This window comes from Salvelinus sp. IW2-2015, linkage group LG1 (assembly GCF_002910315.2).
Source record: "Salvelinus sp. IW2-2015 linkage group LG1, ASM291031v2, whole genome shotgun sequence".
Classification (NCBI taxonomy): Eukaryota; Metazoa; Chordata; class Actinopteri; order Salmoniformes; family Salmonidae; genus Salvelinus; species Salvelinus sp. IW2-2015.
In genome coordinates, this window is record NC_036838.1 from 45060015 (window position 1) to 45073966 (window position 13952).

The 13952-nt window shown below is 41.0% G+C and overlaps 1 protein-coding gene across 1 annotated transcript in view; it reads right to left on the reverse strand.

The window, feature by feature from the left end:
• Nucleotides 1–8564: 8564 nt before the first annotated feature.
• Nucleotides 8565–13952, reverse strand: part of adamts9 (ADAM metallopeptidase with thrombospondin type 1 motif, 9) — a 43021-nt gene continuing 37633 nt past the window's right edge. Inside the window, 4 exon segments of the mRNA XM_023993893.2 lie at nt 8565–11486; nt 11777–11938; nt 13037–13256; nt 13258–13310. Of these exon segments, the coding sequence (XP_023849661.1) occupies nt 11298–11486; nt 11777–11938; nt 13037–13256; nt 13258–13310 (624 nt within the window). The 3' untranslated portion in view covers nt 8565–11297.

Here is a 13952-nt window from a genome sequence, read left to right on the forward strand (position 1 = left end):
TGTTAGACAAAGGGGAAATGGGGGGTCGACCAAGAAGTCACTACAGAGTTCATAATTATAACAATTGACATGCTAATCCTTTACACACGAACGCTCACTCATTCGGGAACAATTGCAATCAATATATATATATTTACGCTCAGTGTGTCGTCTTGATCGCTGGTGAAAAGTTAGTTTCTATTGGAGAGTTTCGTCCGCTCTCTCCCTCTCTCTGTCGTGGTTATTGTGGATAGTTCAGAGTGACATTCGTTATAGAATGGATGTTTCGGCGGTTGTCGTTCTTCGCGTTCAATGATACCGAAATCCTAGCTGCAGACTAGTAATCAATATCAAAGACTTGTTCTTATTCTGTCGGTATAGTCTAAGAGTTTAACCACGTGGTATGGTTAAAAGATTCAGCAATGGTACACAACCTTCGTTCCCCTCCTAATGGAGAAAAACATGGTCTAGTGATCATTTCTCAAAGTTGGGTTTTTATTCGGAGTTGCAGAAAGGGGCTCTCCCAGGATGTCTGACCCTAACTGGGCTCAGGGTTGGGTCCTCGGATTTAGTTCAAATCAAAAGGGAATTGTATTTTTCTTCATTAAACAGTCCAAAATCATATTACACAATTATACAAACAGTATCATACTCACTCATTCATCTTATACTACAATTAGATGTAAACCTCATATCTGAGGCTATTATATAAACAGCGGTATGGTAATGTAGCCACACAGTCTCCCATGGGTTTCCCCAAGTTGAGACAAACGGACCAGTTAATAGCTGGAATCTTCACCRATCTTTTATACTTTTTCCGGAACATGAAATGTGTTCGTACCTCAAGTTCTGTGAGGTGGAAGGATTTCCTTTGTTCTCTATGAAAGTGTACCCTCTCTCTAATACTGTGTGTCCATGAGGAGATTCTCAGGAATTTACGACGTCTCTCTGACCACAGCAACCTAGTTGAAGGAGGAAAGGGGGAGGCAGGGAGTGGCAGGGAGAGTGGGATGGGGCTTGCTATACCCAAACAGGCAACGTCATGACATTAGTGTTACAGTTCAGGATCATTCTGGGTTGCTTTGGCATCTTTCTACTAGTTGGTAAACAAGCAAGCAATGAGCATCTACATCTGAAATGTCTCTTTATTCCCACTACCTATGGCCAGGACTAGTTGTGCACTATACAGGGTATATAGAGTGTCATTTTAAGACACACACCCTTTTGTTCCATGATATGAACAGTACAATATAAAAAAGTGCCTTGTGATTAAAAGGGTTGGCAAATTTATTCCAAACTAGCCAAACATGGCTTACATCTTAATCATATCTTCCCATTCACAGTTAGAGACATCAGATTTCCACATCAACATCACGTAATAAACAATGGACTGAATTGGTTCAAATAAAATAAATCCAGTCCCTTTTTAGAAATTAAAACAAAATCTCCATTTGCTGGAGCTGTAGGTCAACTGGACTCCTATAGAACTCCTTTAGAATTCCGGAACCCCAGGCTCAGCATAGTAGAGGAGCTCTAGCTTTGGGTATGGAGTGACTGGAGGGACAAAATGCACACAGTTACACACAGGCAGAGAGAAATGGGACATACAGATCATATACTGTATAACCTCAGTAATAATACATTGTCTTCTTTTCATTAAAGACCCTAAAGAGGGATTAAGAATGACACAATATGCAATAGTTTACTATGCATGCAGTCTGTCCATTCAATCTAAAATAAGAGGTTGAACCCAGAGAAAGGAGTTGAGGCGATAAGTGGGCTTGCCTTCTGAGGGGCAGGTTGCCTGTTAAGGTTGAGCAGGTTGCTTGTGCTGACAGGGCTGCCTGCGTTGACTGTGTTGTTGTTGGCTGTGTCTCTATGGCAGGCACTGGGCTTACAGCATACTGGTCACTACATGCATGCTGTATAGAGACCTGGCTAGCCTGGAGTGGCACAGGGAGCTAGCAGAGAGAAGGGAAGGGGTTAAATGATTCAACATGGAACCATGAATGGCAGCATCCTGACTTATGAGCCTCTGAGTCTGCTATTGAATCTGATCAGCCTGGCTGGAATAGCGCTCACCCACAGTATCATATGCATCTAATGAATCCCCGAGCTGATTGTGCGTAATGCAAATTGGAGTGGGTCTAGGGATTCTGGGATAATGGTGTTAATGTGAGCCATTACCAGCCTTTCAAAGCACTTCATGGCTACGAACCTGAGTGCTACGGGTCTGTAGTCATTTAGGCAGGTTGCCTTAGTGTTCTTGGGCACAGGGACTATGGTGGTCTGCTTGAAACATGTTGGTATTACAGACTCAATCAGGGACATGAAAATGTCAGTGAAGGCACCAGCCAGTTGGTCAGCACATGCCCGGAGCACACGTCCTAGTAATCTGTCTGGCCCCGTGGCCTTGTGAATGTTGACCTGTTTAAAGGTCTTGCTCACATCGGCTACGGAGAGCGTGATCACACAGTCGTCCGGAACAGCTGATGCTCTCATGCATGCCCCAGTGTTGCTTGCCTCGAAGCGAGCAATTTAGCTCGTCTGGTAGGCTTGTGTCCATGGGCAGCTTGCGGCTGTGCTTCCCTTTGTAGTCTGTAATAGTTTGCAAGCCCTGCCACATAAGACGAGCGTTGGAGCCGATGTAGTATGATTCAATCTTAGCCCTGTATTGGCACTTTGCCTGTTTGATGGTTTGTCGCAGGGCATAGCAGGATTTCTTATAAGCTTCCAGGTTAGAGTCCCGCACCTTGAATGCGGCAGCTCTACCCTTTAGCTCAGTACGAATGTTGCCTGTAATCCATGGCTTCTGGTTGGGGTATGTATTGATAAAGCCAGTGACTGATGTGGTGTACTCCTCAATGCCATCGGAAGAATCCCGGAACATGTTCCAGTCTGTGCTAGCAAAACAGTCCTGTAGTTTAGCATCTGCTTCATCTGACCACTTTTTTATAGACCGAGCCACTGGTGCTTCCTGCATTAATTTTTGGTTGTAAGCAGGAATCAGGAGGATAGAATTGTGGTCAGATTTACCAAATGGAGGGCGAGGGAGAGCTTTGTATGCGTCTCTGTTTGTGGAGTACAGGTGATCTAGAATTGTTTTCCCTCTGGTTGCGCATTTAACATGTTGATAGAAATTAGGTAAAACTGATTTAAGTTTCCCTGCATTAAAATCCACGGCCACTAGGAGCGCCGCCTCTGGGTGAGCGGTTTCCTGTTTGCTTATTTCCTTATGCAGCTGACTGAGTGCAGTCTTATTGCCAGCATCCGTCTGTGGTGGTAAATAAACAGCCACGAAAGTATTGATGAAAACTCTCTTGGCAAGTAGTGTGGTCTACAGTTTATCATAAGATACTCTACTTCAGGCGAGCAAAATAAGGAGACTTCCTTAGAATTCGTGCACCAGCTGTTGTTTACAAATATGCACAGACCGCCCCCCCCCTCGTCTTACCGGAGGGTGCTGTTCTATCTTGCCGGTGCAGCGTATATCCCGCTAGTTGAATATCTATGTCATCATTCAGCCACAATTTCCGAAACAGTTTCGGATGTCCCGTTGGTAGGATATTCGTGACCGTACCTTGTCTAATTTATTGTCCAATGATTTCACGTTGACAAGTAATATTGACGGTAACGGCTGCTTTCCCACTCGCCGTCTGTGGATCCTTACGAGGCACCCCGCTCTGCGTCCTCTGTACCTGCATCTCTTTCTCTTGCCAATGACGGGGATGTTGGCCTTGTAGGGTGTTCGAAGTACATCCTGTGCGTCCTGCTTGTTGAAGAAAAACTCTAATTCGAGGTGAGTGATCGCTGTCCTGAGATCCAGAAGCTCTTTTTTTGCCGTACGATACGGTAGCAGAAACATTATGTACAAAATAAGTTACAAATAATGCGAAAAAAACCACAATTGGTTAGGCGCCCGTAAACTGCTGCCACATCCGGCGCCAGTTGTCTTAATTTTGAAAGATACAAGCTATATTACCTTTTATCCTCTAGGCTTCAGCTTTCTGGCTCTGTTTGAATGTGGCTTCATTGCTCGTTGTTCCTTGCATGCGATTGGCTTTGGTCTTGGGGGTGGCACACAGCCTGGGAGACAGGACTGCCTGTCAGGCGCTGTTCAGGGCTTAAATGCCCCATGAGCAGTGTAGAGTTGCAAGTACAGATAGGATGCGACAGGCTCTCGGTTGAACGAGTACGTATCCCAGCATGGCGCACTGCACTGCTCAGTGAGGGACCGCGCCGGACAGGAACCCACGACAACCTTTCACCTCATTTAGGAGAGGGAGGGCGGGGCTAAATGTCCCCAGGGTCCAGAGGACAACAACTGGAAGTTACTTCCCACCGGAAATTACTATAGAAGTGAGCACGTTGTGAATGGATTTGTTTTATATGCATTATACACTATTATTGGCATTTCATTTTATATTAACAAATGAAAACAAAACACAAAATGAAAAGGAATGACAAATCTAAAGTTACTAAAATAATTTAATTTAAAGCTGCAATATGTAACATTTTGGGACCACCAAATTCACATAGAAATTTGAGGTATAGATCTGCCATTCTCTTTGAAAGCAAGTCTAAAAAGTAGTGTTTTGTTCAGTTTGGTACACCAGGATCAAACAGCTGAAAATACAATATTTGTGGTTATTGAAAAGATATTTCACGGCGGTTTAGATGGTACAATGATTCTCTACACTTTGCTTGTTTTATCACATAAACTGAAATGAGGCGAACTATTAGAATTTTAGCATATTGCATCTTTAAGAGATTGATAGTGTACAGTGATGAATCACAAATTGTTTGCGATAATAACCACAGACACCAATTTCGCATAATAAACTTGATTGAGAATGACATGATCAAATAAATAATTATGCCAATTACACCAGCAATGTGTGGTTACTCTCTGTACCGCTATACATTTGAAAAATGTTTGTTCTAATGAATTTCAATAAACATAAGTGAGACAATTTTAATGTATGTACTGTAATGTATACATGTCTTTCTGTGAGGAGCCCCCCATTACATTTTGGTGTTTTGGCTTAAGGCTAATTTCATTCAGATTGTTTTGGCGGTGTTGGAAGTGGAACTGCGTTAAAGCTGTCAAATTCACAAGCAGCTCATTGTGTGACCTTATCGTGTATAATGCCATCGGATGCAACAAAACCACACCCGACTATAATCCGACAAATCCTATGCAGCTGGGTTAAAGTTCATGCAGCCGTGTTACAAGTTCAAATACTTGAATTAGAATGATAGGCATAAATCCCCCACATCCAAATGAACATGAAAACATGCATTAGCCTAACATCAATGGTTTTACATTTGAAAGTAATTATTTCTAACAGCGATAGAACCTACACTTTCTAGCTCCGTTTTGAGCTTCTAACACGGAAGGGATAATAAGGGTGTTTTTTGCACACAAGAAAAGCCGGTGACCGATATGTCAGCTCCTACCACAGTTACACCTCCAACACCGCCAAAACATCTGCTATGCGGATGTCGGTCGGCCAACGTTGGTTAACGCTCGATCTGATTTAATCTAGGCCTTAGTCTCCAGATGTTTCTCACATCTGTAAGAGGCTGTTATTGGGCTCAGCATTGCGAGGTTCTGTTACCAGTTACAGTTAGTTCTCCTTTATAAGTACCACTCGAGGCCAGCTATCAGTCTGCATCAGTCTCTTAGAGCATGCAGGCCACTTCTACTTTTAAGGTGCACTTATTGCCCATCTATAGTGTTTTAGGTAACATTCAAAATTAGATCCTATTGCTTCACCCACTGGCCTACGAGCAGGCATTACAGTGGTATTTGGAATTAGGATTGAGGTAGACACAGAGAGCAGACACACAGGCTAGAATCATGGTACTGGAGGGACGTTTAGGAGAAATAGTATTATACAAAGGGTTAAATCATTTAATAAAAGGCATTTACAACAAAGGGCAGGCAGCCAGACTGTGCTGCTTTTCAAATATCAGATCATTCCTCAAGGTTTTATATACTCTTTAACTGAGCTTTCCAGATATTTTACTCTGCTCCAATAACTTGCTATTACCTTGGATTTCAATCATTACAGCACTGTCACTAAGCACCAGTTAGTGAACACAAGTAAATCACCCACCAATTCTCTATATCCACAAGTGATGTGGGTGTCAACTAGACACTTTTATTACATGCAGTTAGTTAATGTGATTCATGCAGAAATTTACCCAACAACCATTACATAAACTAGACACTATAGCCTTGTTTATACCTGTCACTACCAAGTATGTCTTGATCTTGTCCACTTTCTGATTGTGCCCACATCTTCAGAAATGCATGTTTGCATGGTATTAAAATGTGTCTTATCTGTACACTGTTTCTGCATTATGACCAGAGTTTCTGGTCTCTCCCTATGCAATTTATTTGGCAGATTATTTGACAGATATTTATTTATTTTAAGACACATATTGAAGCCTTAAGTCAGTAGTGCCACGTGTCAATGATTTTAGAGAACAGGATAATGATTTAAATGGTTTCACTGTCCAGATCCGTCTACACTTGTAAGATTTCCAGACACAATGTGTGCCTGGCAACCTTCAGAGATGGTCAGGAAGATCGGATCACAATCAGATCACAATGCGTCTTTCAATCGTCTACACCTGTTTAAAAATGTGGGCACAATCAGAATCTGGACAAGATCAGGACAAAGGGTGTATTATGGCAACCAGGTATAAATGTGCTTATACTTTAGCATACTCTGAGTGAAATTGATATATTGATATCAATGTAAAGTGTAATCATCACAAAACTACCTTTAATCTACAACACAATTTTCAACTATCACACTATTTTCAACTATCATGCAGTCAGACGCAATTCGATTGTACCATTCAAATCAGATGCTTTTATTTACAGTGTCAAATATAACAATGCCCCGGACAGACAGCAAGTTGTGCCTAAAATAAACCACATTCCAAAGCCTGCATTCCGTCCCGGAATCAAAGGCGACTGGGTCTTCCGGGCCCCCACAGACAACAGGGCTTTTCTGGCTTTTTTCCCTTGGATCACAGCCCTTTCCCAGAAGTCCATCCATGCTGATTAGCTGTACAGCGAAGGGGCCCATCCCAGATCAAACGTGACCCTTGTCTTTCTGACGGGCTATCATTTGAGTCACTGTCACCAGCCCCCCACCATCAGAACAATGTCATCAACCCGCATTGGGCGAGGGGGGACTGGCGAGGGGCGGATGAGGGGGCAACGTAGTTGAAGAGCACGTGACGCCAGGCACAAAAAAAAAACATGTCAGGCATGAGGAGTGAATAAGCGCAGTAAGTGGGGGATCCATCTTGTCAGTGTCACAGAGAATAAAGATTTCCCTTGGTACAAAAGGCTTTGAACTTTGGCCGACAGAAAAATCTTGATTGCTCAAATAGGTCACTGGGGCCCTGACCTCATAAGACAAGATATTGTTCAGTGATTTGTACATTTTCATTCACTGAAAACGCCCCTTTCCAAACACTAGTTAGTGAGCTCGAGTAATGCTCTCTGTAGAGATAATTTCCTATTTAATCCATAGTAGGTAATTTGGTTAATTATAATGACCACTTCCACTTTCCTAGTGTAATTAGTGTAAAGTCTGACGGAAATCATCTTAATTAAAGCACAGACTTGTTGATTAGATTTTTAACAGGACTACAAGCTTGCCTGTGGTAGTGTAAGTGAATGTGTTTGCTTCACTATTAGTGTTTCCTCACGGCAATTATCTCATTTAATGAAACTATTTATAGAAACCAGTGTCCCGGAGTGTACGTTTATCCGTTTTTTCCCTAGACACTAGACCTCCTGTAACTAAGATGAGCTCAAGAGCGCAGATGTTTTGCCTCTCTTCTCCATTCAGATGTATAGAGTTCACAACATTGTATCTGTGCCATTATGGCATCTGCATCTCCATTTAAAGTAGTCCATCTTCTTCTGCTTTTGATGTTTGAAAAACGTGTAAAGCTAATATTGGTAATTTACCACCACCTGCAGTGCTGGATTCTTGAACCAAAGCTTGTGTGTCATGAATGTATTGTGGCTACTAGATGGCAGTCATATAGCTTAAAGCCATTTACAAACTAGGCTAACCAATTTGAAGAAGATAATGTTCTGATCATTGGCTGATCACTCCCAACCCATAGGAATCCCCACCCAGGTGACTACATTAAAATCTATCTTAAAATGTATCTTCTCTCATATGAGCTTCATTTTTCACTTTAGCCAGTCATGGAATAAAACTACCTAACTGTATGCTACATAAAGTAGAGGATAGACTTGAAAGAAAATCCATATCAATTTATGTTTTGGAACTTCATTTGAGCATAAGCAATCGTTCGTGATAGTTCATGAACATGATCTTTTACAGTAAATAAAATAAATTAAATACACTTTTTAAGAGCACCTCTAGTTAATTTTAATCGTTACCTTTCTGTGAGCTAACATAAATTCAGCAAGTTCATATAAAATTAAATATTGACATGACATTATAATGAAGTAGAAATAAATACAGATCATTATATAAATATACACAAATGTATTTGAAACCCGAACTGATACTGCCATATGGAATGAGAGGCATAGAGTGCTTTATTTCTAGAGTCTGTTGGTATCAAACACATTGTAAATGCATCATCATGCATATACTGTATAACTGTGTTTTGCAATTTATTCTACAAATCAAATTATCGACAATTTCACAGTGACATGAGACTTATGTGCGCATGTGTAGTTGTTTCAAGTAGTGTAAAAAGTTACTCACACTCTTTTTGTATTCATCATAATCAACCCAAACCTTATGCTTCCTTTTCATTACTCATATTAGAGAGAGCTGGAAATGATCGTTTTCTTTAGTGAACAAGGTGTAGTGAGAAATGCACTCACTGCCTGCTTGAGAGCTGTGTTAACATTCCCTTAAAATAAGGTGTGATGTCTGCAATGTATGCACAGACATTAATGACCAGGAGGTTACAATTAGCCTTAGAAATGACTGGGTGGGCTCCAGGCAGAGGTTGCACCTTTACCACAGATCCAAGATCAGCTTTCACTACCCCAATTTCACTCGTAGCCATTGAGGTAGAACAAAACACAGACCCTAGATCATAATGAAAGTGAACGAGGATGCAGCCCTCCGGCAGGAGATAATAGGTGGGTGGGGAGTGATGTTAGAAGAGAATGAGGTAGAAACATACGACTGGCTCAGAGGATGCGCTCCAGGTATATAGAACACTATAAACTCTCCCTGTGGTCGCAGGCACTAACTGTGTGTTCACAAAGCTAGGACATGGGGCATTCTCTTTCAGCTCTAACAGACAGAGGTTTGGTGGTGAATAAAAAGAACACACTTAAAAAATTATCTTTACCTTTTTAAAAACTACAACACATTTTCACCTAACATTACAATATTTTCGGGGGACATAATCAATAATCAACTCTTCGTAAAAAAACATTACAAAAGAAAAGAATATAAACAACTTCTTCTTCTCAAAACACCAGTTTACATACGTACATATCTCTATGTCACAATAAACAGTTTATGACCTTAAGTTTGAAATAAAATACATAGTGATTCTTTGATGTTTATATCTCATTTCTCCCTTGTTTTGCAAAAGCACCATTGTAAGTATAAGTTAATGGCTAGTTGAGTTGTGTTTGTTCCAAGTGAGGTATGGTTGAGCATAGCATATTTTCACATGTGTATTGAGCACTGGTGATCGCACCAAAATAAACTATTTACAAAAGCGAATATATAGACATATCTAACATTACATAAATACACTCATATCAAGCACCTTTTGAGCGGTGGGCCTTGGACCTACTGGTTGGGCCGGGTTCTTATGTCTGTGCTAGTAAAAAGTAAGGAATCTGGGTCAAGACTTCAAGCTGTGGTAAAATGACTATTACCCAGAAGAATCACATAATTTATCAAATAATACAGTTATCACTTTATTCTACAGTCCTATTTCAGCTGGTGTTGACTTAGTCTTAACTGAGAAACACTATTGTTTCTTTTAAAGAATTTTGCATAATTGGTAACTACCCAACACTTACATTACTAAAAAGTAATTATTAGGTCATTATCATGTAATTACCATTTACAATGACATTTCTGAATAAATACCAGGTAAATAGTGGACTGTAAAATAAGGTGTAAACATACGATGATTAGTAAATTCTCTATAAAAACTGCATGTGCCTTAAAGGGGCAATCTGCGATTGCTACATCCATTTAAAAAAAAACTTTTGTCATTCTATATAGCCATTGATTCTTGAAGAATATAACTTATTTTAACTAAGGAGCTTAGTTTAACTGTCTAACACCATCAGAACCCAAAATATAACCTTTATTTACTTCTTTGTTCGTAAACAATGTAATTGTAAACAAAACACTGTATAGCCTCAAAACATGGTTAAAACTATAATTTTCATGTCATGGATGGTCAGTCCTTGCATCCATAGCTATGTGTATGCATTTAAGAGTGGTTACATTTATCCAGCCCCACCCCTTAGATGTTTACCGAAACAGAGTTGTGGGGGTGGTGCTTTGTTATTGTTTGAACTGCATATTACACACTTTAAGACAAATTACATTTTTACAGTTATGATGGTCAATAAAGCTTTAGCATTAGAATGATGTATCCATCTCTAGAGTACATAAAAACAAATTTTCTTTGCAACACGTTAAAAAAAAGAGTATGAATAGCAACAACACTCGAGTATATGTCCATTCTTTGGGTGTTAACAAAAAAAAACTATGCATCTTAAACTCCTGATATACAGAAACATTGATCAATATTTGCATATGAACAACGAATGACTAAGTGTGCGATTACAAAGAGCAATCACAGAAACTTTGGATGTCAATTCTATATACATAGGAAACGAAGAAGAAAAACTCTTAAGTAATAAATTATCTTTTAAAACAATATTTTACAAACTAGCTTTGATTTTGATACAAACTGATCCTGAATTTTTAACACTAAGACTTATAACAGAGAAAGTGTTCTTATGGTCACAACTGTCAATTAAGCTTTTCATATGTTGTACTTTTTGGTGTGTTGTGTGTATTGTGTGTGTGTCCTGTCTCTTATGTGGAACAGAAATCAATTCCGAACTGTCTCTAGAAGGATGACAAGTCTCAGGTGCCAAGTGAAGGGTAACAGTGAAATGGAAAGTGGAGTTTCCAGCATGTAAGCGCTACAGAAACAACCTGCTCTCTCAAGTGTGATTGTTTGTTTGTCATTGTGTGTATTGAAATGAGAGGACTTTTAAAAAAGATGGCGGAAGAAAACATGTATATTTACGAGCGCACCGAGCTCCATGGGTCTGTGCTCCAATGGGGGCTAGACGGGCACGCATGAGTATTGCACTGCTCACGGTCGGGCGGTTTTTCTAGAATCTCACAGCTCAGATCGTTAAAGCGTTCTCCGTTGGGCCTTTGACACACCACCAGCCGTGTCTTTATTCCTCCACCACACGGCGTGGTACACTGCAGGATAGAGCAGATGAAAGAATAGTGTGTAAACAGAGTCAGGACAGTTGATTCACGTTGTCACAATACAGTTATCTACGACCTCTGACCTTTAACCCCTCACCTCCAGCACAACCCAGGAGGTACATGATGACATACAGCCCAGCAAAGCAATTTCAGAAGAATGGAATTGTGGAATAATAACCGCTATGATAACGCCAAGGTTCATAACAATGAGATGATGCATTCAAAGTGTGACTAAACCCCCTCAGTGTATGAGTGCTGTAGGACGGCTTGGGTTCTCTCACCTCTCCCCAGTTCCCGTAGACCCACTGTGGACAGGGTCCGGACTCACAGGAGCGCTGCTCGATGGGTTTGGAGCGATCTTCACAGTTGTTGGCAGCATAACCATTCTCATCTTGGCACACCACCACACGCCTCTGGAAGCCACCCGCACATGTGCTCGAGCACTGACGTCACAGGGAGAACACAGAGTGAGACAAATGGTTCACAGACTCTCACACGTACAGGTATGTATGCACTAACTCAGAGACAGGCAAGTAGACATTCAAACACTAATACGCATACATTCATGAGCATGTATGGACTCAATAACAAAGACATGTTCAAACACATCCATGCAAATGTATGGTGCTCATCTATGCACACATAACTCACTGAGACAAGGGGATCCTGCAATAATACATTTACCCAGAGTCACCGTGTCACATATTGTAGACCTTTGCACATACAGACATCAGCTACAATGAAACAAGCGCACATATAAACACTCACTCACCATTAATAAATACAAACACACAGTATGTGAAAGTATGTGAAAAAAGGTCCCCATTGACAGACAAGTATACAAAAACACACATATATCAATCTGGCAAGGGTCCGATTGACTGCAGAGACTATGTGCTTTGGGAAACTGGATGGATAATGCACTGCTATATTAAAACACATATCCTCAAGGAGAAAATAACTCTTGCTATTTCCCATGATCCATTAAATAACACCAGCTATTTGGGGACAGATTGTTGTGCAACTATAATAACCCAGTTTTTAATAACAGCTGTACAATAGGCTATTAACCGCCAAAGCCATCAGCACAACTCATTGACCTTAGTCAGGGGTAGGCAACTAGATTCAGCCGCGGGCCAATTTTTGTTGGAGCAGATGGTCAGGGGCCCGGAACATAATTATAATCATTTATACACTGCAAATTGACTACAACTCAGCCCAAAAAGGGATTATATTTGAAAATAACAATAATTTCATACCTTGATAACATTGAGACACAATCACATGTCATTTTTTTCATTTGTTAGAATACTTAGGAACAGATTTCCTAAATTAAACACATTTTTAAGTAAATTCCTGGTGAATGTACAGTCTTTTTTGACCAAAAACTAAAATCTATCCACTCCCAAAAAATCAGTAAGATACTTTTTTAGTCCATCGGGCCACCTGTTGCCGACCCCTGATATAGGTTGTATGCATTAATTCAATGTTAAGGACCCTAGGACTGCAAGATGGTTGTAAATGGTTAATAAGAAATTCACCGCTCCCCAGGGTCCTGTCCTCCATTGGTGGGCCTGGGTTCGTCCTCCGCTGCGCCCATCGGCAGCCGTGGGCAGGTTGTTGCGGACGCCCCCGCTGGGCGAGGGGAAGGGTCGAGAATCACTGGAGCGGAGAGCAGGGCACTGGGACATGGCACACTCCTGCTCTGTGGCTGGACGGTCGTCAGGGTCACACTCCACCACATCCACTATCTGGTCACTATTTCAAACACCACCACCTGGCGAGTGGTCTTCCCCTGCCCGCAGATACAGAGCACTGCGTACACACACACGCACACAGCACACACAGTAAGACAAACAACATACAAACACAAACAACAATGCCTAGCAGCTTAGGTCAGTGTCTTGTCGCTTTAACATGGCTGACACAAACGAAAGCGTAGTTACAGTACTTTAAGGGACCCGTTTGTCAGATCAGTGGAACTTTTAACAGGCCCTGTATATGCCTATGTACAAGCTAAAACTACAACACTAGGCTGCTTTAATAGTTGGGTCTCATAACGGTAGAACACAGTCATTAAACTTCATGAACTAACTGGCCCATCCATCCGCCATGCCATTCTGTAGTTATCACCCCCTCATCAGGGTTCATTTCCGGTTCCATTCCATATCAGGAGTGTCTAAAGGGAACTTTCAGAGTCAGATCCGTCTCTTTTTCTGTGCTTCTGTTTGCTGTGGCCTTGGGCTGAGCGCTTCCTGGAGGTCACTGAGTCGCTCTGGCATAAATAAGCAGTCAGGAACAGCCTGTATCTATCTATCTATCTATTATCTATCTATCTATCTACTATCTATCTATCTATCTATCTATCTATCTATCTATCTATCTATCTATCTATCTATCTATCTATCTATCTATCTGTCTATCTGTCTATCTGTCTGTCTATCTGTCTGTCTGTCT